The sequence below is a fragment of the Aotus nancymaae genome, unplaced genomic scaffold (assembly GCF_030222135.1).
Source record: "Aotus nancymaae isolate 86718 unplaced genomic scaffold, 86718_ANA_hifiasm-v0.15.2.pri h1tg000020l, whole genome shotgun sequence".
NCBI classification, from domain to species: Eukaryota; Metazoa; Chordata; class Mammalia; order Primates; family Aotidae; genus Aotus; species Aotus nancymaae.
In genome coordinates, this window is record NW_026988432.1 from 53404456 (window position 1) to 53429521 (window position 25066).

The following is a 25066-nucleotide window of genomic DNA, read 5'->3' on the forward strand; positions in this document are numbered from 1 at the left end:
CGTGAAAACTGAAGGTAGCCTTTGTAGTAAACCACGTTTCTCTTGTCAGCTCTTTACTTCTAAACAAGATGTTTCTACTTCACACTGCCTGAACTGGCATCAAAAATCGTAGTTTGTTCCCAACTAGCAGAATAATCTTTCTGAAGTGCTTAGAATTCATCAAAAGATTAATCGTACCTGTTTGTTTCCTCTATCAAACATAGAAAAATCTATGTTACCCTCTGCTAATGTGTTACTCTCTGTTAACATGTACAAATTACTTCTCAGTACAAAGATCTGATTTCCTTAAACTGACTCATCAAAAGGAGTTGATAAGGGTAGAGTCCAAATCAGGATTTCTTCATTTCAGGTAGTTCAAATGCCAAGTTTATGTTTCCCCAGACTACCATTTTTCCCCTTCTCTCTTGGGGTGGAGTAAAATGTCCCTTCTCTGTTTTTTAATTTTCATATCACACCAGATAGTTTTTAGGACTGCTCAGAGTCAGCTGGATTAGTGAATGGAATATTTAAAGAGACAGAACTAGAATAGAAGTTGAGGTTGGGTGCAGTGGCTCATGCCTATAATCCCAGTGCTTTAGGAGGATGAGGCATGAGAATCACTTGAGGTCAGGAATTCAGTACCCCTGAGCAACATAGCGAGATCCTGCTGCTACAAAAATTAAAAACAAACAAACAAAAAGATTAGCCATACATGGTGGTGCATGCTTGTAGTCCTAGCTACTCAGGAGACTGAGGTGGGGGATTGCTTGAGCCCAGGAGTTTGAGGTTGCAGTGATCATGTCACTGCACTCCAGCCAGGGCAACAGAGTGAGATTAGATAGATAGATAGATAGATGAGAGAGAGAACAAGAGCTTAATTGCTTTTTTTTTTTCTTTTTTTGGAGACGGAGTTTCGCTCTTGTTACCCAGGCTGGAGTGCAATGGCGCGATCTCGGCTCACCGCAACCTCCGCCTCCTGGGTTCAGGCAATTCTCCTGCCTCAGCCTCCTGAGTAGCTGGGATTACAGGCACGCTCCACCATGCCCAGCTAATTTTTCTGTATTTTTTTTTTTTTTAGTAGAGATGGGGTTTCACCATGTTGACCAGGATGGTCTTGATCTCTTGACCTCGTGATCCACCCTCCTCGGCCTCCCAAAGTGCTGGGATTACAGGCATGAGCCACCGCGCCCGGCCTAATTGCTTTTTAAAATACAGGTTTCATCTATTTCTTTCTCTCTCCTTAGTGTGTAAGATTTTTGAAGACAGGGCCCCAGCATCATTTTGTCTTTCACGAGTAAACATCGTTCTGATGGTGAAAGTACTTTGCTGACGTGACTCAACTCTGGAATTCTGAGGCATCCTTCATTTGGTCCAAGCAGAAAAAGCCTCAGTAAATACTAAAGTGCACCAAGCTGTTAAGCCCTTGATAAATCTACCCATAATTTGTTTGCCTCTTGATCAAAATGTTTCCTTTTAAGAGGAATTTTAAAAGTTTTAGAAGTCTAATTGTGTTTCTTTACTTTTATACAGAAAACATCTCCTGCAAAGATCTGTAGGTAAGTTTACTGTCCTCTCCACAAAAAGCCCTAATACAAGATTTAACCTAATTTCAACTTGGATGATAAACTGTTGAAGATTCACACTCTGGAAGGTGGTAGAATAATTTATTACAGTCATTCATGTATCTCTAATTTGTGTCTTAGTCTAAAATTTCCTGTGTTTCTCTTTTCTTTCTGAAATATTTTATTCCAAAAGAGAAAACATCAGAACCAACCTGGGCTAGATTTCAGTCATTGGTGCCCAAAACCTTACTAATAGTTGTGTGATACTGATGGAGAATGAAAATGAAAAACATGGAAACGACTTCAAAATTTAAAAGTAATATTTGCAGTCTATTTGGTCTTTAATATTTTCCGTGGTAGAAGAAGCACCAGCCTGTGAGTCCTGGGGTCTGAACTGCAGTCCTGGGCCACAGCAGGGTGATCACGGGCAGCTTTCCTCATCCTCTGTGCCTCAGTTTCCTCAGCTGGAGCGTAAACCAGGCTGTTCTCTACTGCAGACCCTGGTGCCTACAGCATTGGAATTGTAACCTGGGTGCTTTGCATCTGACTGCTTCCCGCTTCCTCTGCAGGCCAAGCAGCTGAGTCCTGGAGACAGAAAACCAATGGAGGTGCTTTGATAGATGGATTTAGGATTTCTGCTGCAGTTATTTCTGGGCTTTCATCCAATCCCCCACCCTCCTTTTATTCCTTTATTACAGGTTACACCTTGAAAGAATAAGACAAAACCAAACTTCAGGACTTACCCTCCTGCTTAAAAGGAGATTAGCAGCTGTCAAAGAGAGGCAGTAAAGCTCATAATACCTGATTCAATCAGGTACTGCTTGGGAGGGAAGGCAAGCAGCTGTCTCACACTTGGGCATCCCTCGTCTTCCACAACCCCAAGAGGTTATCTGTTTGGGGGGATCTCTGATGCTCCTTCCTCATGGATGGGGAAGCATCCTCTATTCTGTAAAGCCTTTAACTATAGGTAGACACCAAACCCATCAGGATTCTCTTCTTCTCCCACCGTAAAACCTGTCTTTTCCTAGGCAGGCCCAAGAAGCTCCCCTGACAGTCTTCCCTCCTCTTACCCCACTTTTGCTTTGGATTATTCTCTAGGTCATTTGTGTGTTGGGGTACCTTGAAAGTCAGCAAGGCTATAGGAGTGGGTGGGCTGGAGCAGAGAATTGTCCTGAGCCTCAGGCTGCCACATGTTGTCCTGACCTTCCCAAGGCTGTGGGGCCCCAGCTCCGAGGGCCCCTCGTCCAGTCCTCCTGCCCCTGGCCCAGCTGGTCAGTGCTGGTCCGTTGGGTATACTGGGCAACTACACATGGTTACAGCAATGAGGACTGTCAGAATTGATCAGCATCCCTGCTTTCAGTGTACTAGGATTACACACAAGTGGTTGTGTGTTACATATATATGTCTATGTGTGCATATAAAAAACATGTACTCTCTATGTAGAGTGCAGAATATATGTTGGTAGGAGACGACATACAGCAAAGTTCCCTGAGAGTGAAAACATTGTATTCGGTGCTTTCTTTCATGCCTTTGATCTTTTGCTGTTTGCTGCCTGATGGAATAGTCAGTAGTCAAGGGACGCTATATATATGTCGCCTCTATAAAATGGAAAGAGGGGAGAGACTAAGTGATAATTTGGGTTTTGTGCTTTCTGGCACCTTCTTTTATGAAGAGAGGGTGGGGAAAGCTAGAGGCAAGAGCTTTTGGCATATGAAACTCAGAAGGAATAGGCTGTAAACCAGCGATTACTGAACCAGCTCCAAGTTGACTTTCTAATGAGTGAGGATCGCTTCCTGAAAATATCTGGGTTTGGCAATGTTACTTTCTGTGCAAGAATTTTTGAAAATTGCTTTATTGTGGAAATTTCTAAATATATATCAAAGTAAACAGATAATGTAATGAATGAAGTACTATACACCCAGTTCCCAGCTTTAGCCATTTTCACCTTCTGGCCCCACCCACTGCCTTGCTTCAGTATTTATTCCAGGCATCTTAGTATTTCATCTGTGAATATTTTAGTATATATAAGAGATTTTTCTAATAAAATGTTTTACAAGGGGAAATTTAAACCTACAAAAAGGTAGCAAGAATATTCCAGTGAACTCCCATGTATTCTTCACCTAGATTCACCCATTGGTAACATTTTTTGCATTTGCTTTCTTGCTATTTCAATGTATGTGCACACACACACACACACACACATATAAATATCACTTTAAATATATGATAATGTAGGTATTATTCTTCCTCTTATTTTTTTCTGAATTGTTTGAGAATAAGTTGTAGAGGTCATGAATCTACTCCTAAATACCTCAAATTGCGTCTCCCCAAAACAATTCCTTAGATACCCAAAGTGCAATCATTGAATGTAGAAAATAACGTCTGATCTGATTATTATTTAGTATTGAATCCATGTTCAAATTTTGCCAGTTATCACAATAGTATCTTTTTTTTTTTTGAGATGGAGTCTCACTCTGGCACCCAGTCTGGAGTGCAGTGGCGCCATCTTGGCACCCTGCAACCTTTGTCTCCCAGGTTCAAGTGATTCTCCTGCCTCAGCCTCCTGAGTAGCTGGAACTATAGGCATGTGCCACCACTCCTAGCTAATTTTTGTGTTTTTAGTAGAAATGGGGTTTCACCATATTGGCCAGGCTGGGCTCGAACTCCCAAACTCAAGTTATCTGCCTGCCTTGGCCTCCCAAAGTGCTGGGATTACAGGTGTGAGCCACTGCACTGGCATGATATTATCTTTTATATCATTTTTTTTCCCCTAACGATGTCTAGGCCAGGCGTGGTGACATGGAGAAACCCTATTTCTAGTAAAAATACAAAATTAGCCGGGTATGGTGGTATGCCTGTAATCCCAGCTACTCGGGAGGCTGAGGCAGGAGAATCGCTTGAACCTGGGAGGCAGAGATTGCAGTGAGCTGAGATCATGCCATTGCACTCCAGCCTGGGCAACAAGAGCGAAACTCCATCTCAAAAAAGAAAAAGATGTTATGTCTCTTTTGTACCCTTTAATCTGGAACAGTTCCTCAGCTTTTTATTATCTTTCATTGCCTTCACATTTTTGAATAGGGGAGGCCCGTTGTTTTGTGAACTGTCCCTAAATTTGGTTTGTCTCAGTGTATCCTCGTGGTTCAATCCACGCTCCACATGTTTGACAGGAATACCACCCGAGTGATGTTGTATCCTTCTGAGTTTTATATTGAGAGGCACACAATGTGGATCTGCCTCATTACTGGTGGTAGTAAGTTTGATCATTTGTTTGTAGGGGTGCACAAAGGAATTTAATGTGATTTCCGTAGTGTTTTCATTTTTGAAATTGGCATATTTGTGGTCTGATTCCCCAGTTTTTCACTTGTATATTTTTGGGGATCTGCAGTTGAAAAAAACGCTTGTTTTATTAGATGTTTCACAGGCACACTATTTTCCTCGAGTGAGCCAGCTGTGGTTTTGCAGATGTCCTGTAAATGCCCGACTCTGGGAAATGGCTAGCTGAGGTCCAGAGAAGGAAATGTCTGCTTATGAGTAGAGCACATAATTGAAAACTGCACTGGTATCAGGTTCACAGAGGAGGGACAGAGGAACCAAGTTGGTCTCGCAGGATCTGTGGCTCATCCACACTCAGAGGACGCATCTTCACCTCCACCCCCTTGGGGAAACCTTTGATGTTGAAAGGTGAAGCTGCAGTGTTTTATCTCCCTCTCCACAGTGCCCTCTTCCTCCTGGCCGCAGCAGGATGCCTTCCCTTCAATGACTCCCAGGTAAGTCCAGGTGAACTCATTTTGCCTTCAAAGTGTGTTTTATTCTCTGAAGCCTGGGTGTCTGACCAGAATTTCCTAGTCCTTCCTTGTAGAATCAGGGTAACCTGGCCCATGCAGAAGCATTCCAAAGCTTTCAGGCTGGATAGCTTTGGGCCCAGGCAACACCTTCTCCCTGGGCCTTTGCCTTCTCCGCAAGGCTGCAGCCATCGTGGTCACAGAGCTTTGGCCCCTGGGCACTGTGGTGCCTGCCATCTGTCCTCTGTCCGTGCCTGGTGAACCCGCAAGCCAACGCCCAATTTACGCCAGACTCAGGCATGGAGGCAAAGTTGACTTCCTCTCCTCCCAAGGGCCTTATCTCCTGTAAAGTGATTTTTTCTTTTTCTTTTGTTTTGAGACAGAGTCTCACTCTGTTGCCCAGGCTGGAGTACAGTGGCGAGATCTTGGCTCACTGCAACCTCCACACTCCGGGTTCTAGCGATTCTCCTGCCTCAGCCTCCCGAGTAGCTGGGATTACAGGCACCTGCCACCACACTTGGCTAATTTTCTGTATTTTTTTTTTCTGAGACGGAATTTCACTCTTGTTGCCCAGGCTGGAGTGCAACGATGTGATCTTGGCTCACCACAATCTCTGCCTCCCAGGTTCAAGCAATTCTCCTGCCTCTGCCTCCTGAGTAGCTGGGATTACAGGCATGAGCCGCCATGCCCAGCTAATTTTGTATTTTTAGTAGAGACGGGGTTTCTCCATGTTGGTCAGGCTGGTCTCGAACTCCTGACTTCAGGTGATCCACCTGCCTCAGCCTCCCAAAGTGCTGGGATTACAGGCATGAGCCACTGCACCCAGCCTAATTTTTTGTATTTTTAGTAGAGACGAGGTTTCGCAATGTTGGCCAGGCTGGTCTTGAACTCCTGGCCTTAAGTGATTCGCCTGCCTCAGCCTCCCAAGGTGCAGGTATTACAGGTGTGAGCCACTGTGCCCGGCCTGCAGAGTGATTTTTATTTTATTATCCTGTGCTAAAGTTGAATTTTCTTTATGAGGTGCTGAGGACTCACCCTCACCCCCAGTAGTCATCTTATTTCTGGGTTTCCTCTTTCTTTCTTTCTTTCTTTCTTTCTTTCTTTCTTTCTTTCTTTCTTTCTTTCTTTCTTTCTTTCTTTCTTTCTTTCCTTTCTTTCTTTCCTTTCTTTCTTCTTTTTCTTTTTTTCTCCCTCCTTTTCTCCTCCAGCATTATTAGGTCCCCATCAAGTGTCAGGCCCTGAGCCAGGCTCTGGGGACACAAAGAGGAAAATTAGTCTTTGCTCAGGCACAAGTCAAGTCTATTTGAAGCAAAGAGGAGGTAAACAGTAAACAGATCATTATCACACAGGGAGGCCAGGGGTACAGGAGACTCTGAAGCACCTAAGAAGACGTGGGGCCTTGGGGAAGTAGGAGTGGCCACAATGACAGGGGCCTGCTGTGTGCCAGGCTCTGTACCAGTGCTTTCTGTGCCTTATGTTATTTAAAATCTCATAACATTTCTGTAAGGGTGGGAGCATTATTATCTCCATTTCATAGCATAGAATAAGGAGGTCCAAAAGGTCACCAGCTAACAAATAAGTGGGGATTTTAGAATTTATCCCAGATCTTTCTGATGTTAGAGCCAGACTCTGCTTGCAGGACTTAAATCTGGAGGAATGAGGAGGAGTTAGCCAGGAGAAGAAAGCAGGTGAGGGCAGTCCTGGAGTGTCATGAGTATCCTGCGATCCGTCCTCATTGAACACCTGCTATGTGTCTACCCCTGTTCTAATTCCTGCCCCGCTGGAATGTACAATCTAGGAGAGGGGAGGGCAGGGGGAGATAGAGACAGATAAATGAATAAGGAAGAAATAAATAGGATGTGTCCTATGATGCGAAGTCCCGTGGAGAATGATAAGGGAAGAAGTAGAGGGTCCCCTCAGCTGAATTGGAGGGGGCAGCAGTCATGCTTGGAAAATGCAAGTTATCCTTGTTCAGGGACAGCCGGGGGCTGCATGTACAACCGGAGGGGTGGATGGGGGCTTGTCACAGAAGTCTTAGGGTATCATGAGTTTGGATTTGAACACAGTGTGATGGCAGTGTGGGGCATGGGGAGTTGAGGCAGAGTCCTGTTAGGAAGATGTTGTGGGCAACTGGGTGAGGAACAAGAGGGAACCGAGGAACTGACGTAAGGCCCCGGGAGTCCTGTTTTGGGACCCTCACTTGCCACTGCGTTGGTGACAGGGTTTCTGATGGCCACATTGGATCCTGTTTGCCTGTATTTATAGCCATTTTTTCTTTTTTAAATTCTGTGTTCTAGTTTGATCCAGATGGATATTTTTGGGCTCTAATTCACTTACTCTGTGTAGGTAAGTTTTAAAAGAATGCTTACGTAGGGCTGGGCATGGTGGCTCATACCTGTAATCCCAGCACTTTGGGAGGCCAATGGCAGGCAGATGCCTTGGGCCCAGGAATTGGAGACCAGCCTGGGCAACCTTGAGAAACCCCGTCTCTACAAAATAATACAAAAATTAGCTGGGCATGGTGGCACATGCCTGTTGTCCCAGCTGCTCAGGAGGCTGAGGTGGGAGGATCACCTGAGTCCAGGGAGGTAGAGGCTGCAAGAGCCATGATCATGCCACCATACTCCAGCCTGCGCAAAAGAGTGAAACCCTATCAAAAAAAAAAAAAAAGGTGGGGGAGGGGGGAAGGAGGGAGGGATGGATGGAGGCTTACTTGAATAATTGAAGTTTATTGGTTTACCCACTTTTTGGTGACCTTGGACAATAGGAACATTAAATCCAAGGTGTGAAGTTTAACATTAAATGGGCATTTTCTGGACTGATTTTCTTTTTTTTTTCCTGTCTTCTGATTTTTGTTGGTTTAAAGTCTGGATTGGTTTTCTATTTTCAAGTTTTCCCTCCACAATGTTTCAATTTCCAATATACTTTCCTCTTTTTCATGACAAATATGAACTAACTCCCCGTGGCTTGGGGTTTCGCCTGCTCAAGTCGACTTTGGAATGCTGATTGATCTTCTCTAAAAACAGTGGGAAGATAATCTAGAAGTTCATGTCAAAAACATTTTCTTTCAGTAATTTACCAAAAAAATTTAAGTTGGTCAGATAAAAGGACCATCTGATTTTATTACAAATTATACGTTTTGTGTTGCTTGTCTGTAGTCTCGGGGGGAAAAGCAGTGCCTTGTTAACACAGCTCAGAAGTTTTCAGAAATCCAGCAGTGTTTCTCTTTTCACGTGCGTCATGACAAGGAAGTAAAACCTTCCTGTTAATGGTGTCCTTCACTGATCATGACACTTTCCCTGCCCAGCACTCTGGGCACCACTGGAAGGATGGACTGTGTTATCACAGAGGATTATTGCATTTGCACCCTTGAAACCTTCCAAATGTTGATGGTCTTCTGTCAGCTGGGTGTGTCCCTCGTAGGGAAAAGGACCAGCAGTCGTGCCTTTGGGGGCCTTTATCCATGTGGATTTTCTGTTTCCCTGGACATGCCAGGAGCTCCTTGAGCAGAATGCCATGATCAGTGAACTGTTTTATTTCATTTTCAGGGGCTTATAAAATACTACAGAAGTTTCAGAAACCCAGTGCATTAAGGTAAACTCCTTTTTTTTTTTTTTTTTTTTGAGATGGAGTTTCGCTCTTGTTGCCCAGGCTGAAGTGCAATGATGCAATCTCGGCTCACTGTAACCTCTGCCTCGTGGGTTCAAGTGATTCTCCTGCTTCAGCCTCCCGAGTAGCTGGGATTACAGGCATGCACCACTATGCCTGGCAAATTTTGTATTTTTAGTGGAGACGGGGTTTATCCAATGTTGGTCAGGCTGGTCTCGAAATCCCGACCTCAGATGATCCGCCCGCCTCAGCCTCCCAAAGTGTTGGGATTATAGGCGTGAGCCAACCCACCCAGCCGAGGTAAACTCTTTATGTTTGGTGAGCTGTGATTGGGTTAAAGGAAAGGGGTGAGACTTGTGGTATCATGAGATTTTTCCATTCAGCCAGAGACTCTGCAGGCCTGGGTTGTGGCAAGGGCAGGGGACTTAGCCCTTGAAGCCATCCCTCTTCTTGCTGTTTGGGCCACTCCAGGCTGGGTCCACCAACACTTGGAACGTGTCTGCCTTTAGCCGTGTGTGAAGAGGCATGGAAGTCTCAGTCTCCTTCCTTCAGGGGCACCACTTAGATGACATGTAAATGAAATGTATGTGGCCAGCTTCTTTGGGTGCCAATCAGCTGCATCTAGCACAGAGGGACAGTACTTTTTCTTGTTTCCCCAGCCCCCCGTTCTAACTTTAGACCCAGAAGTCTCTCCACTTACTGGCTCCATTCTTGAGTAAAATGAGGCCTTTGTTGCAGGCAGTCAATGGAGCAGCCGTGGTGAATGTAAATGAAAAAAGATATGACTTCAGGCCTGGAGCCACGAGGCCAGTGCCCCTAGACCGGCCAGCTGGTCCCTGGGTTTTGAGGCCTCCTGAAGGCCTAAAGAGGGAAGATCTGAAGGGAATGACTCCTGAGAGAAGGTCCACTTTGAGAGTGTGGGGCTTTCACTCCCTGGAGCACCTTTTGTTCTTTTAATAAAGTGTTTTTGTAGCAAGAAGCCAGTAGAGTTGCCAGGTGAAATACAGGATGCCTGGTTGCATTTGAATTTCAGGTAAGCCTAGAATAATTTTTGTAATATTCGGAACATACAGTACTTACATTAAAACATACTTTTTATCTGAAGTTCAAATGTATTTGATTGCCCTGTATTTTTACTTGTTAAATATGGTAGCCCCAGAAGCCAGTCCAGTAGCCTAAGAGAGTTGACACTACATTGAAAGTGACAGATGTACACATGGGAAACAGTTGCCCACAGATGAAAATATGTGTGATTTAAAATGAACTAGGAACTGGTTTTGAATATTAAATACTTTCCTTCTATTTATGGATAATTTACAAAAGTAGTAATTAAAATAGGATTTATTTATAGAAGGTAATGATTATTTTATGTATTTAGAATAGTTCTGCTATTTCATTTAACTCTTTTTCTCTCTCTCATTCCATAGTGATACTGACCAGCAATACTTAAACTATATATTCAGGTAAAATTAATTTACATTTTAAAAGAACCATTCATATCCTTTTAGGGCTAATGGATTCTTATTTTTCAATATTATTTTGATTGAAGAGTTCTGAGCCAATGTGCCTGCCAGCAAGACAAGTTACAAAATTTATGAGATGACTAGAGTTGAGGAAACCAAATAGTAGTCCTGCCTTTAGACCAAGCAAGAGGGGCCTCTCTCAGGCCCTGAACTTCAGAGGGCCACGTCCCTCCTCCTGAATGTGGCATCTGTGAGGCTAAGGGACGTTTCCTTGCTTTTGGTTGTGTCCTTGAATCCCCCACCTGTGTCCCTGAGCTCGATTCCTGGTCTGTCTTCCCAACTCATTCCCAAGCCCAAGGGGTGTCTAAAGAGAGGCTGCCAGTGGGCAGGCATGTAGGTGGAGGTGACCTTGCAGGCTCAGGTGTCCACACACATGTGTGAGGCCCTGGGGCTGCAGGATGGAGCCTGGGATGAAAAGAAAAGGGGGGCACTGGCAACCAGGAGTCAGAGGCTGCCCTGGGCTGCTACACTCTGACATGCAGCACCAGGGAGCCCAAGAATTCTACATTTTCGTCTAGACTTTCAGGTTATTTTGCAGGTATATTTGTTAAGGTAGGATGAAGTTTGAGGCTTGATTCATAACTTTTAAATATGGTATGTGGACTTCGGTTTGTACCCTTGTCCCAAGCCAAGCAGAGAATGAGCCTGCTTACTACAACAGCATGATATGCCTCTTTTATATTAGTATAATTTTTTCATTATAATTTACATGTAATTTATATAATTAGAACTATAAGGGGTTTCCACATTGAGAGGCTGAGGCAGGAGGATCACTTGAGCCCCAGAGTTGAAGGCTACAGTGAGTTATGATCATGCCACTGCACTCCAGCCTAGGCGACAGAGGGAGATCTTGCCTCAAAAAAAAAAAAAAATAGTATACAGGGCTTCAAGTTACATTTTTCTTCAAACAAACATAGTCCCACCACAGTACACCTAGAGGTGATTAATTCCAGTTCCGAAAACTTACTGAGAACCTGCCACTTGATGCCTGGCACTGCTAGGGATCCAAAGATGAATAAAATAAGGTCCTTGCCCTCAAGGAGGTCGCAGTGTAGCCTGCCACAAAGGGGAAAGGATGAAAAGAGAATGAAGAGGAGTTTTCTTTGATGTGAGCCCCATTCATCCTTGACACCCTCCCATTGCCCTCTCTGGAAACCCCTCCCATCCCCCAGCACCCCTCTGCTGTGCCTTCACACTGCTGAACCCCGCTGTGGGGGGCCCAGTCCCTCACCGTCTGCAACCTCTCTATCAAAACTCATGCCATCCAGGCGGCCTATCGAGTTAGAGGTTAGGAATAAAACACGTTATCTAAGTATTGGAGGGAATTTTTTTTTCAAGTGCTGAATGGCCTGCTTTGGTAGGAGTTAGGAGTGGCTTAACAATATATTTGCAAAATTCAAACAAGGATTAAAGGACCAACTCCTTCACTTAATTATTTCTTGTAGTTACCTCCTAATCTTTTATTTGAGGTTACCCTTTGGGGTGATTCTGATGATGGGATTTGGGGTATATGACAGGCTCTGGGAGGTGTTTTGGGATGGCAAGAGGCCCCTCATATCCTGCCATAAGAGTGATCACTTCTGCTCCTGAAGTTACAACCACAAAGGGATTCAGGGAGGTAAAATAATGGAGTATGTCCAGGATATATATTTTCCAAAGAAAGGCGAGATGGCAAGCAAAGACATAAAGAGTCCATGCAAAGGGCTAATTATTGTGAAGTCTCCAGTCACACTTATAGCTACATGCAGCCCTGTCTTACAAACCTACGGCTTCTCAATGACTGGATGTGTGGCTCTTCCCATTGGCTTTCTCCCAAACCTCCTGTCTAGCCTCTGCTAGCCACTCTGCTGCTGCTCTGGGGCCATCAGAGAACCTTAGCTTTACAGGAAGAGCAAAGGAAGGGCACAAGAAACACAGAAATGGCACCGGGAGATAATCCTCAGAGCAGGCGGGGCTCCCAGTGGTTTCTGTGCTCACAGCCATCTTCCTCCACACTGCCTGGGATGTCACCACCAGCTGGGAATTCCTTGTGGTGGTTCCCAATCCTGTTGCACTTTAGAGCCACTGGGGGGCCATAACAAAATAAAACAACTGATGCCTGCTCCTCAGAGATTCCAATTTCAGCCAGGATGCTGGGCTATTCTGATATGCAGCCAGGATTTGAACCAGAGCGGGCCATCCAGCACTTTAAAAAATTCCCTCCCATACTTAGATAACATGTTTTATTCCTAACCTCTAACTTGATTGGCTGCCTGGGTGGCAAGAGTTTTGATAGAAGAGGTTGCAGAGGGTGGGGAGCCCCCCAAGTGGGGTTTGGCCTTGTGAAGACACTGCAGAGGGGCGAGGGGGAATGGGAGGGGTTTCTAGAGAGGGCGATGGGAGGGTGCCAAGGATGAACGGGGCTCACATCAAAGGAACACTCCTCTTGATTCTCTTTTCATCCTCTCCCCTCTGTGGCATCTATTGAAAATCAGTAAAGGTAGTTTTCAGCCACGCAGTGGATGGGCTGGATCAATTGTGGGCTAGCCTCTTGGAAATTTAGCTATCTTCTCCACAGCTAATTGTGTGGCAAAAATATATGTAGCTCACACACAATAGCTAGCTTTTACATTGCAACCCATTTTAATTTGGAGTTTGCTTTGTTTAGCTTATAAATACTCTTGGTAGAGTAGGTGAGTATGATCGTAATTAGAGTCAGCCAGGACCAAGAAAAGAGACCCAGTGGACCCTCAGGTTGAGACATGGATTCACACTCTGTCCCAAGCCTGTCCCAGGAGGCAGTCCTCTTGCCAAAACATGAGACATTTCAAGACATTCTTACTCTCTCTGAGGAGCTGGATTTAGACAGAATGAGTCAGTGCAGATAATTTGCTTTTAGGCAATTTTAACTATTTCCAAGTAAATGGGTGGGAATGGATGGGTTTTTTTGGTGCCAGGGAACCTTCTTGACTACTTTGCTGTCTCTTTTCCAGTGTGGTGCTCCTGGCATTTGCATCTCATCCCACAGGTAAACCCCACCCGAGTATTGTTCTGTTTGTCTGTCTGACGTCGCTTATTGGACCCAGTGAGCCTGTCTCTCAGAGACATTTCACAAGAGAAGGTTGTTGCCCCACCAAGGGTGACTGCAAGGGGAGGAAAGTCCCACCTGTTTTTAAACTGCCCTTAATAAAGCAATTTATCACCCAGGAATTTATTCTTATCCCTTCTTGTTGTCTGTGTTTTCTTCCGGTATGATCTCAGATATATAGACAGGTCCATTTCCTGCTGAGTAAACTAGTGCTTATTTTGCCCTCTTCTGAAATTCCTTTTCCAGGCATCCTGAATTGTTCTTCGTTTCATTCATTCATTCATTCATTCATTTTAAGATGGAGTCTCGCTGTAGCCCAGGCTGGAGTGCAGTGGCACGATCTCGGCTCACCGCAACCTCTGCCTCCTGGTTCAAGCAATTCTTCTGCCTCGGCCTCCTGAGTAGCTGGGACCACAGGCATGCGCCACCACACTTGGCTAATTTTTGTATTTTTAGTAGAGACGGGGTTTCACCATATTGGTCAGGCTGGTCTTGAACTCCTGACCTCATAATCTGTCCACTTCGGCCTCCCAAGGTGCTGAAATTATGGACGTGAGCCACCGCGCCTGGCCTGCTCTTCATTTCTATTGTTAAAAGATTTGGTGAAAAAGTTCAAAAGTTCAAAAAACTCCGTGAATCCCTTTTTGGTTATAACTTCAGGAGCAGAAGTTATTGTTCTTATAGGAGAATATGAGGGGCCTCTTGCTATCCCAAAATGTGTCCCAGGGTCTGCTATGGTACCCTAAATTCCATTATCAGAATCACCCCAAAGGGTAACCTCAAATAAAATATTAGGGGTAAATATAAGAAATAAGTGAAGGAGTTGGTGTTCTAATTCTTGTTTGCATTTTGCAAATACAGTAAGTTATGCTCTTTCTATCTGGCATCATTTTTTTTAAGTTTGTATCATGTGTCACCATGATTCTCATAATTGCAGATGAAAGAAGTCAATTTTTAAAATGTATCTTCACTCTATTGCTGCCTCAATTGCTCTGTAGTTGCTTTTCAGATTTAGGAATTACCCACAAGACCCTATTCCATCACAGTTTTTTGCTTTGAAAGGCTTTGAAGTTGATGCCAAAGATAAAACAATGGCCGGGCATGGTGGCTCATGCCTGTAATCCCAGCACTTTGAGAGGCTGAGGCGGGTGGATCACCTGAGGTTAGGAGTTCGAGACCAGCTTGACCAACATGGTGAAACCCCGTCTCTACTAAACATACAAAAAATCAGCTGGGCATGGTGGCCGACACCTATAATCCCAGCTACTTCGGAGGCTGAGGCAGGAGAATCTCTTAAATCCAGGAGGCAGACGTTGCAGTGAGCTGAGATCGCGCCATTGCTCTCCAGCCTGGGCGACAGTGTGAGACTCCGTGATTCCATTCCCCCCAAAAAGATAAAACAATAATGTCTGTGTGTGGCATGACTGAAAATACACATTCTGTTGGTCATTCTCTTTGTGGCTTCATGGAGTGTGGTGCAAATAATAGACTCAGAATAATTGGAATTTTCCTTGGCTCCCCTACTGAGTGGGCTTAAGATCATTTTTTTTCAAACAAACCACAAAATGAATGTTTACTGACCACTTGCTATGCAGAAGGCGTTACCCAAGCCCTCTAGGTCCCAGTTTTCACATCTAGAAAATGAGAACGGTGAACTGGCTGCTTTCTAAGGTCCCTTCTAGCTCTCATCCTGTGCTCAAAGCAATAACAGCTTTCTGTTGGTGTTTTTAGCTGCTTCTTTCTATGGGTGTTTTACCTGCTATCTGAATGAGGATCCTCAGGGAGTTGTTGATAGTGAATCAAGAATAATGTTTCTAGATTGTATATGATATATCTGACATATCTGAATCCATGTCTCATAAGGATAACTTGAATACTTTTTTCTTAATACATTACACTCTGCTTGCCATATGAAAGCGCAGTTCCTACTGTCTGCCTGCTCCTGTGAATGATGACTTCTTAAAACTCCAAGGTTTACCGTTGAGTCCCCCCTCTGCTGTCATTTGCTCAAAGTCTATCCTTCTTAGAGTCTTGTGAAGCCAGGCTGTTAACCCTAAGCGGGTTCCGCTTACCCATACTGCTGGCTAGCTGCCTTTCAGTTGCGTCTCCTATCATTTCTTTATGCAGCCAGGCAGCTGCCACCCAGCAGACATTTTAGAGCCTACTAAGTAACCTGCCCTTTGAATTGTGCTTTTGTCAAAGGCCTTTGGAAAGTTATGTTCACAGATTCTCCTTGGTTTACATAAACATTTACATCCTGACTTATTTCTAGTGGACTTGAATGAATAATTTTTTTTTTTAAGGTGGAATCTTGCTCTGTTGCCCAGGTTGGAGTGCAGTGGTATGTCTCAGCTCACTGCAACCTCTGCCTCCTGGGTTCAAGCGATTCTTCTGCCTCAGCCTCCTAAGTAGTTTGGATTATAGGCACCTGCTACCATGCCTGGCTAAGTTTTGCATTTTTAGTAGAGACGGGGTTTCACCATGTTAGCCAGGCCAATCTTGAACTCCTGATCTCAAGTGATCTGCCTGCCTCGGCCTCCCAAAGTGCAGGGATTATAAGCATGAGCTGCCACGCCTGGCTGGGTGAATAATTTTTACCTAAAGAAATCACACTGCCCTTCCGCTAAGAGGTTGTGCTTGTTCATTTGTTACACTTATGATGGTCAGAGCTGAAAGGAATCTTAGTGATTATCCCAGGTGCCACCAAATTGTATTAATTACTTGTGCACCAACCTAATACAGATGTGGAGACTGAAACCCTCAAGGGTTAAGTGATGTGACCAAGATGATACAGGGTAGGTGAGGAGCAGAGGGAGACTGGGGATAGGTCTCCTGACCCTCTTTCTAGGTTTGTCTTTTTAAATGCTGCTCTTTGATCCTATACTTTATTAAAGTGTAACAATAAAGCGATAACAATAAAGTGATTTTTAAATGCTGCTCTTTGTACACTTTATCAAAGTGTAACAGTAAAGTACAATAACAATAAAGTGATCCAACACTTTGTTGTTATTATTTTTGAGACGGAGTCTTGCTCTGTTGCCCAGGCTGGAATGCAGTGATGCGATCTTGGCTCACTTTAACCTCTGCCTCCCGTGTTCAAGTGATTCTCCTACCTCAGCCTCCTGAGTAGCTGGGATTACAGGCACCCGCCACCATGCCTGGCTAATTTTTGTAATTTTAGCAGACACGGGGTTTCATCATGCTGGCAGGCTGGTCTCAAACACCTGACCTCAGGTGATCCGCCTGCCTCAGCCTCCCAAATTGCTGGGATTACAGGTGTGAGCCACCGCACCTGGCCCCCTACACTTTATTATAAATTGTCCTACTCCAGTGAAAGTTTTTGTACAATGTTCTTAAATTTCTGTTTGGAACTGCTTTTGGTTTAGGAGATGTGTTTCTGAACATGGTGACTGCTGGTAATAGCTTAGACATTTTGGCCAACAGTCTAATGTTTTCCTTGAGTTACTGCTAAACTTTTAGGTCAATACATAAATACCTTGGACACTTAATTACTCTCTGGCAATACAAAGTGGTCAGAAATATAAGACTGTAGAATGTCCTGGGCAAAGGAATAATTTAAAATAGGCTTCAGTTTCTTCTTGAGGTAATGAAAATATTCTGGAATTAGATAGTGGTGATGGTTACACAACTCTATGAATATAGTAAAAACCACTGAAGTGTTCACTTTAAAAGGGTGAGTTTTATAATATGCAAATTATATCTCAATAAGAAAATATATTGGGGGAATACAAGGACATCTCTCTCATTTGAAAACCTGTTTGGAACCTAATTATGCCAGAAGGGATACTTGCATGGATTAAGTTTTCTTCAAGCTATATTTTCATGATTTTTGAAAAAGAACAGACATAGATGTTCACCTTCCCTGCCCTCTCCTGCAGGATGGGGGATGGGTCTGCGGTGGGCATCCCAGTGTCCCAGGACTCTCTCTGATGAATCCAACAGGTTCCACAATGCCCTGATTGTGGAGCCTGCTGGATTCATCAGAGAGAGTCCTGGGACACTGCCCTTGAAGGACTCTTGTCTGCTACTTTGATTTATTGCCATTTCCTGCTAGCTGAGGTGGTGTCATTGCAGAGGCCAGGTACAGAAAGTCAGGCTTATAAGAAAGGTTTTGCCGGGCCGTGGCACTGGCTGTGTCAGCAGCAGAAGTGATTGTGGGCTCCCTTGCTGTAAGGGAGTGGGCAACTCTTACAGGGTGGCTCCAATTCCTGCCAGTTCATTCCTTAGCTTCTGATTGGACCCATGGTGTCTAGCCCATTGCAAGGTAGGACAGCACTTTATTCTTTCTCACTTGCTTGTTACACTTGCCATCTAGACCATCTGCCACAGGGCCTGAGTGTGGGTTGGGGCGAGCTGTCTTCCTGGTTCCCCACTACCACAGTTAAGACACAGAGTCAGGCTCCATAGGGACAGTGTTCTTGGAAGGATCTGTTCATACTTTCAGATATTTTACAGCTGGGCTCAGTTCTTTTTGGTTTCTTCTTACCCCTTCCTTTTCATTTTATTTTTTATTTTTGAGACAGAGTCTCACTAAGTTGCCCAGGCTGGAGTGCAGTGGCATGATATCTGCTCACTGTAACCTCTGCCTCCTGGGTTCAAGTGATTCTCCTCCCTCACCCTCCTGAGTAGCTAGGATTACAGGTGCCCATCACCACACCAGCTAATTTTTGTATTTTTAGTAGAGATGGGGTTTCACCATGTTGTTCAGGCTGGTTTTGAACTCCTAACCTCAAGTGATCCACCCACGTTGGCCTCTCAGAGTGCTAGAATTACAGGCTTGAGCCACCACACCCCATGCCCTTCTTTTATTACTTGTATCTTAGTTATTTGATAGTATTTTGAAAACATTTTTAAATTGATACATAATTTACTGTATAGCTCGATCAATTTTGGCAAATCTATGGACCTGCGTAACTTATACCCCATCAAGATGCAGAACATTTCTGTCACTGCAGAAAGCTTCCTCCTGCCCCTTCCTAGTCACTCCCTCTCCACACTGCGAAGCCCTTTACAGATCTGATGTCTGTTACCATAGATAAGTTCTGTCTATTCTCAAGCCCTTATAAATGGAATCATCAGTACTTTTTGTGTCTGGCTGTTACATGCAGCACAATGTCTAGAGATTCATTCATGTTGCTGTGTGTATTGTGAGTTTGTTCCTTTTGGTTGCTGAGTAGGGTTCCGTTGTATGGATATACCATGTGTGTTTATCTGTTTACCGTTGATGCTCACCTAGGCTGTTCCCAGCCTGTGCCTGCTCTGAACATTCTCATACCAGCCTTTTTGTGGACTTAACATTTTCATTCTTTTGGATGAATACTTCAGAATAGGATTTCTGGGTCTTAGAGTAGATGAGGTTTTTTTCTAAAATGTTTGTACCATTTCCCACTCCCACCCAGCAGTGTGTGAGAGTTCCAGTTGCTCCACATCCTCACCAGCACGTAACGTTGTCAGTCCTATCTGAACTCTCCTAGAGGGTGTGTGAGGGCTTCTGGTTAGTGCTTTTGACCGAGCTTCTCTCCTCACACTCCTGATTGGAAAGAAGGGCTCTCTTACAGATGCACCTTTGGAGTGCACGGGCAATGGTGGTGGGACTCAGGCAGACGGTTCTGCATGCCCTCAGCATGCCCCACCACAGAGTTTGCTGCTTGGTGGGTGGAATCCACCTCCCTTTAGCCTTTTGACTTCACGATTCATGTCAAGGCTCCAAGAATCTCGTAACCTTCCTTGAGAAGAGGACCACCTTTCCCCTTGCACTCTTTTAAGTATAGTAGAGAACAGGAAATTTCCCCTGTTAACAAGTTTACATTTCCTATTTGTATGAGGCCCCTTAGCTGTGGTGTTCAAGAGAGCTCTAGGAAATTTCAGGGAACGGGAGAGGAACAGGGAGACTCCGGAACCTGACCCAGAAACAACCTTGTTACCTGGTGTGTCTGTCGCTCATGTGTGAGACAGAGCAGGCAGCACTAATCACTGCTTGGAACCGACCCCCTGTTTTCCTGCCAGTTTTGAGGGCAGGAACATGAGAGGAAATTTTCCTCACGTTCAAATATCAGTTAGTCTTGAATGTGGTTGTATCGTGCCACACTTTTTACCGTGGCAATTTCATGCTTCATAATCTTTAGAGAAATGGGATTCACTCGCTCACTCAGAGTCAGCGGAATTTTAACTGCAGAATACAACAGCAAGGGCCCAACTCAGACTCCATTGCGTAAGCCGCATGTTGCTGTAGCAAAACATGTTTACAACTCTTTAGCCACTCGATTTGAGCTTAAGCAGTGTAGTTCAGCACTAGATGGTGCAGGAGTGTTGTCTTGCAGCAATCTTTTAGGCTCCTGGATTGAGTTTGCATGTGGCTGGGGCCAGCCAGCCACACACTGCAACCTCTTCCAGGGGTATTTATAGCACAGTCACTAACATTTGCTGTTCCAGGGTTGCTGTGCACCCTCTCTGCTTGGGAGTACTATTTAGCAAAAGAGAAGACAGTTGGAAGGCATCAAAGGGGACTATTTGAGGTCAGCTTGAAATTGAGGACCACAGAGCCAGCTGGAAACTAGAACATTCGCTCTAGGGAAGGCAGGAGATGATCAGGTCTTTCCGACACTCTCGATTTGGTGGTGCTTGCTGTGTGCTGGGTATGTTGGGTATGGTGCTTGCACACAGTGGGTGCAGGGGTGAGTAAAATAGCATCCCAACTCTCAAGGACTCGATAATTCTAGGAGGAACAGGTGTGAAGTCAGTCAAGCAGGTTACAGGTGTGACGGTTTTAGAAATGGTTCAAAGGTAAGGGCTAGCTACTCTCTTATTTTCTCTCCGTCATTAATTTATGGGGTCAGTTTTCAGGATTTGGCTGGGGGTTATTATTTCCTGAGGACTGTGGGTTTTTTTCTTTCTTTCTTTTCCTCCCTCCCAGTCTTCCTCTGACCACACTTCTGCTCTTTAGACCCCCTCCAAAACGTGGGCTGTGCTAGAAAAGCTGCCATGCACCGTGAGTCCCATTTACCTTGCTGGAGCGTTTCTGATGAAAGATGGGGTGCCGAGAGGGGTGCAGCCTGAGGGGCCTCAAGGTCCTGGGTTTCATTTGTCCCCCTCTCCACCGTTCCTCATGACCACACTGGCTGTGCTGCAGTTCCTCTCACCCTGAGAGGAAAATTGGGAAAGGGCCAAGAGCCCACAACTGCCAAGGAGACAAAACAAATTCTCCGGAGGGCTCTGGCCACTCTCTGGGTCTGGGGTCCTCAGGGCACCCTTGGAACTTCAGAATATATCCATGCTCTTCTCACTGTAAATGACAACTGATGTTGTCATTGACAAATTCCTTCTACCAACACATGTCCCAGTTTGACAGTAGAGGTATTTAGAGAAATCGTGGCTGAAAGAAAACGAGAACTCTTGTTGTGCTTCATGAAAACCAGATCCCAAGAAATCCCCTCCTTATAGTTAAACACACACTCACTTGCAGAAACAAAGAAAATAACAGTCATAACTTTCAAAAGCCCTCCAGAGAAATCGAACTCAGAACTTTCCTTCCCAATAGATAGTTGAATCATTTGAGATCCTTTGGGTCTCCAAGAAAGCCTAGGAGCCCATCCTGTCTTTTGATCTGAAACTCTTGAGTAATAGCATAATGGTGAAGGAAATGCTGCCTATGTGTTCCACTGCACACCTAACACACTAGCAATACTTAGGAAAATCAGCCCCCTTCCCCGAACCCCCAGAACTGAGAGACAGGCCAAGGGTCTGGAAGACAGGACTCTCCAGGGGATTCAGAAATTTCAGATTTGGAAGGCTCAAGCTATCTGCTGTGGAAATGCTTCATTCTTTTTCTCCGGACATTTTTGGAAGGCTTTCTGCTTTTTTAATCTCCTGACTTCTTGTTTGTGACCAAGTTCAAATTCCAGAGAGAGAAGCAGCCAATATGTGTGATTATTTCCTCTTGCACCAAGTGGAACTAAAAGAATGAACTTACTTCACAAGAAATAAATGTACCCTTTGGACCTCCAACTAAAATGAATTTGCACAGTTGGTCTGGCCCCCGTGCTGTTCTTGCAGTCATTAAGCATGAAAATGAAAAAAAAAAATGTCAGGGCAGTGCCTTCATGACGTTTTTTTAGATATAAGGCAGAAAAGAAGAAAAGACTCTTGAAAAAGATTCTTTTATCCTGCACACTCTCTTGTGGAGGGTTGGCTGCCTAGTAGAGAGGAGACAGCCTAAGGTTTAGATTGACTGGAGTTCACATTCTGGCTCCATAGTTTAAGAGTTGTGCAATTTTAGCCATGTTTCTTAACTTCCCTGAGCCCCAGTTTAAATGGACATAATAAAACCTCACAGAGTTGCTACTAAAATTGAAAGAGATAAATACATAAAGATTTTAGCACTGGGCCCTGCACAAGGCATGCTCTCACTAAATGGGCATTATTATCATCATACTGTTATTATCATGATAAGACAATGTCAGTAACAGAATCCCTGGGGATGTCAGAGTCAATTTAATGCCAGGGGACTGAAAACACAGGCCTGCTAAAGACCCCCTCCTTGCATTTCCTGGGACAGCAGGGGGCAGAGGGACATGTGAGGCCACACGGGTCACTGTTTCACCATTGCTCTGCCCCTCAGGTGATCTCTTCAGCGTCCTGGACTTCCCATTCCTGTACTTCTACAGATTCCATGGCAGCTGCTGTGCCAGGTAATCTTAAGCTTATTCATTTGAATGCTTTCTGTGCTGTCCACCTTGTCTTCCTCTCTGTGAAGTTCAGGGTCACTGCTGGTGACTCGAGTGAGTGGCAGGAGAGAGTGGTGGTGGGTGCAGGTGAGGAAGCAGTCACTGCGTCACCAGCAGGCTGTCACTTAGCCCCCTCAGATGCTCAGGGCCAGCTTGGGCCCATGGAAGTGCCTCCTCCAAGACAGTGAAAACCAGCAAAGTGGTTTTCACACTTTGCTGAAGACCAAGGATTCTCCCACTTTTTTCCCCCTCCACAAGCAAATCTCACATAGAATTGCAATATATAAAACTGATGAAACGGATCAAGTTCAAGGGAAGATTTAGGTTCAGAATCTCACCTGCTCAGCTTTTACCTTGGCCTCCTTCTTGCTCTTCAAGGCAACCTCCAAAATAACCTCCACCAAACCTGAAGACTCTGAGAAATAGATTTTGGAAACTGATGACTAGGAGATGTCTAGACAACAAGGTGATCATTCATGCTTGATCTTGGGAAGGACTCAGGGATATAGGCCAGTTAGAGGGCTGCATCCGAACACACAGAAGTATATGCTCGCCCTCTCCCCATGTCCTGCCATGATCACTCTGCTTGACCTCAGCATGCTAAGAAGTGGAAAGGCTTCTGTGGATAGGCCCAAAGCATGTGTGGTATTCTGACACGGTAGAAAGACCAACCTGGGTTGAATCCCACAATTGCTGTTGCTAATTGTGTGATCTTTGGGTCCTAAGCTTTGTGCCTGGCCCAATAAATGGTGGCCATTATGATTATCTACTCGGGTTGACTATAAATGTCATGTCAATAGACCGTGAAGAATTGCTATGTAAAAGTCAGGTTGCCTGTTCCCACACATATAAAACAGCGCCTTGTGAAGCAGTGACTCTTTACAATGTTAAAAAGCTGCTGTGTGGCTAGTGAATGTGTCCTGTTCCTCTGCTGTGTTCAGGCCAAAAGAAAAAGAATCAATATTACAGTTTATTTCTGCATTTGAGCCTCAGAATGATTTATTTATCACCTTAGAAAAGATTCAGGAAAACACTGACACAATTCACTTTCCCAGTTCCTGTCAATTGATTAGGCCTTGCCCATTAGCTGGAATCACATGATGTGAGTCTTCGTGCTGGGCGGGCGGCTGCGGACTTGTTTCCCTTTGAGTCTGGTTATTTGGCAGCATGGGCAAGCAGGGTCAGCCATTGTTTGGTTATTTGGAACAGAGCAGCACAGTTCATAGCCCATTGATGTTGGCTTTGTGGGGTGACAATTGGGCTCTATTTCTGCCCCTTTTAATCTGCAACTTTCCCATAATGCAACATGATAAATCGGATGTTTCTTTTTTTTTATTCTAAAGATCTGGAAATCTCTATTTGAATTGATTTGACTCTGTTACATTTTACCCATGCTTCTCTACAGAGCTCAGCCTCTTTGAGGGATGCGTCGATTTTCCCTGTGTCATTTCAGAGGCTCCACCGTATCTCAGACTGAGCATTGTCACTTTCGGGAGATTCTGGGGGAGCATGGTAGCTGTAGCCCAAAGACCCCATTAACTGGAGTCTCTTATTCCCAGACTCCTTCACTTCTGAGAACCTCCCTCTGCTTTTCAGATCTGCCTCCCTAGCAAGGGGTAGACGGGCTGAAAGTGCACAGAGAAAGATAAGAGATCCATGAGTAATGTAAAAATGAGTCACAGACATACAACTCAAGCGATGGGAAAGAGTCCCAGATCCTTCCACAAGCCTGTCAGTCACAAACCTGCACGAGCTTATCCTGGCCCAGAGTCTGCACCGAGAGGACAGGTCAACGTGGAATCATGCTACTCCTGTGGCTAGAGGCAGGGAGGAGAGGGAAAGACTCGAGGGAAAGGAAGTCTGAGAGGTTGGGCCGGCACCTGTGAAGCTGTTACCTCCTTGGATGCAGAAGTGGGAGCCAGCAAAAGGAGCCTGGAGCACTGGCTACCTCCCTTTTCAGCCCCACCCTCATGACTACCAGCGCCTGGCACATCTCACTCTTTGTCTAGCTGGTCAAGAACATTTCCATGAAGCCTCACCTCTTCCCTAATTGTGCTGCCTCCAAATACCAGGAAGAGTTGGAGCTCTCTTTGCTTTGGCCCTGGCCACACAGTGGCCCTTTTGAGAAGAGTTCCAGCATGGCAGCTACATCCGTCCACTGCTGTGCCAGTGCCCTTGCTGGTCCAGAGATCTGAAGAGCCATGGAGACCTGGATTCTAATTGTACCTGTGCCCCAGTTTCATTGTTAGTAAAGTAAGACTTTGGGGCTAGGCAATCTTACTGTTCTAAAAGCCTCTGGTTTCCATTAAGATAGGATAAGGACTGCTATGATTATTTCTACTTTAAGCAAACTGAACCTTGTAATCCCAGCACTTTGGGAGGCTGAGGTGGGCGGATCACAAGTTCAGGAGATGGAGACCATTTTGGCTAACACGGTGAAACCCCGTCTCTACTAAAAATACAAAAATGAGCCCAGAATGGTAGCACACACCTGTAGCCTCAACTACTTGAGAGCCTGAGGCAGGAGAATCGCTTGAACCTGGGAGGCAGAGGTTGCAGTGAGCCAAGATTGCACCACAGCACTCCAGCTTGGTGACAGAGCGAGACTGTCTCAAAAAAAAAAGAAAGAAAGAAAGAAAGAAAGAAAACTGAACCTGAGACAAGAAAAAGGTGGAAAGGGGGATTTGGTTAAGGTCACGAGGGTCAGTGAGCATAGCGAGGAACAGAAATGCAGGCACTCGGTGTGATTGGGTAGGCCTGCTGCTTACCCACGGGGCCTCTTTACCTTTTGGGTGTGAGT

General features: G+C 44.9%; 1 protein-coding gene across 9 annotated transcripts in view; it reads left to right on the top strand.

The window, feature by feature from the left end:
* TMEM241 (transmembrane protein 241) overlaps positions 1 to 25066 on the top strand; it is a 155718-nt gene that overhangs the window by 54019 nt on the left and 76633 nt on the right. For all 9 annotated transcript variants that reach the window (XR_010343634.1, XR_010343635.1, XM_064379342.1 and 6 more), the window contains 7 exons: positions 1510 to 1535; positions 5257 to 5308; positions 7621 to 7669; positions 8872 to 8917; positions 10360 to 10395; positions 13428 to 13462; positions 22161 to 22230. Coding sequence is in view for 7 of the 9 variants with exons in the window: in XM_064379342.1 (XP_064235412.1) it covers positions 1510 to 1535; positions 5257 to 5308; positions 7621 to 7669; positions 8872 to 8917; positions 10360 to 10395; positions 13428 to 13462; positions 22161 to 22230 (314 nt within the window). In the remaining 2 variants the exon portion in view is untranslated. The remainder of the gene's footprint in view (positions 1 to 1509; positions 1536 to 5256; positions 5309 to 7620; positions 7670 to 8871; positions 8918 to 10359; positions 10396 to 13427; positions 13463 to 22160; positions 22231 to 25066) is intronic.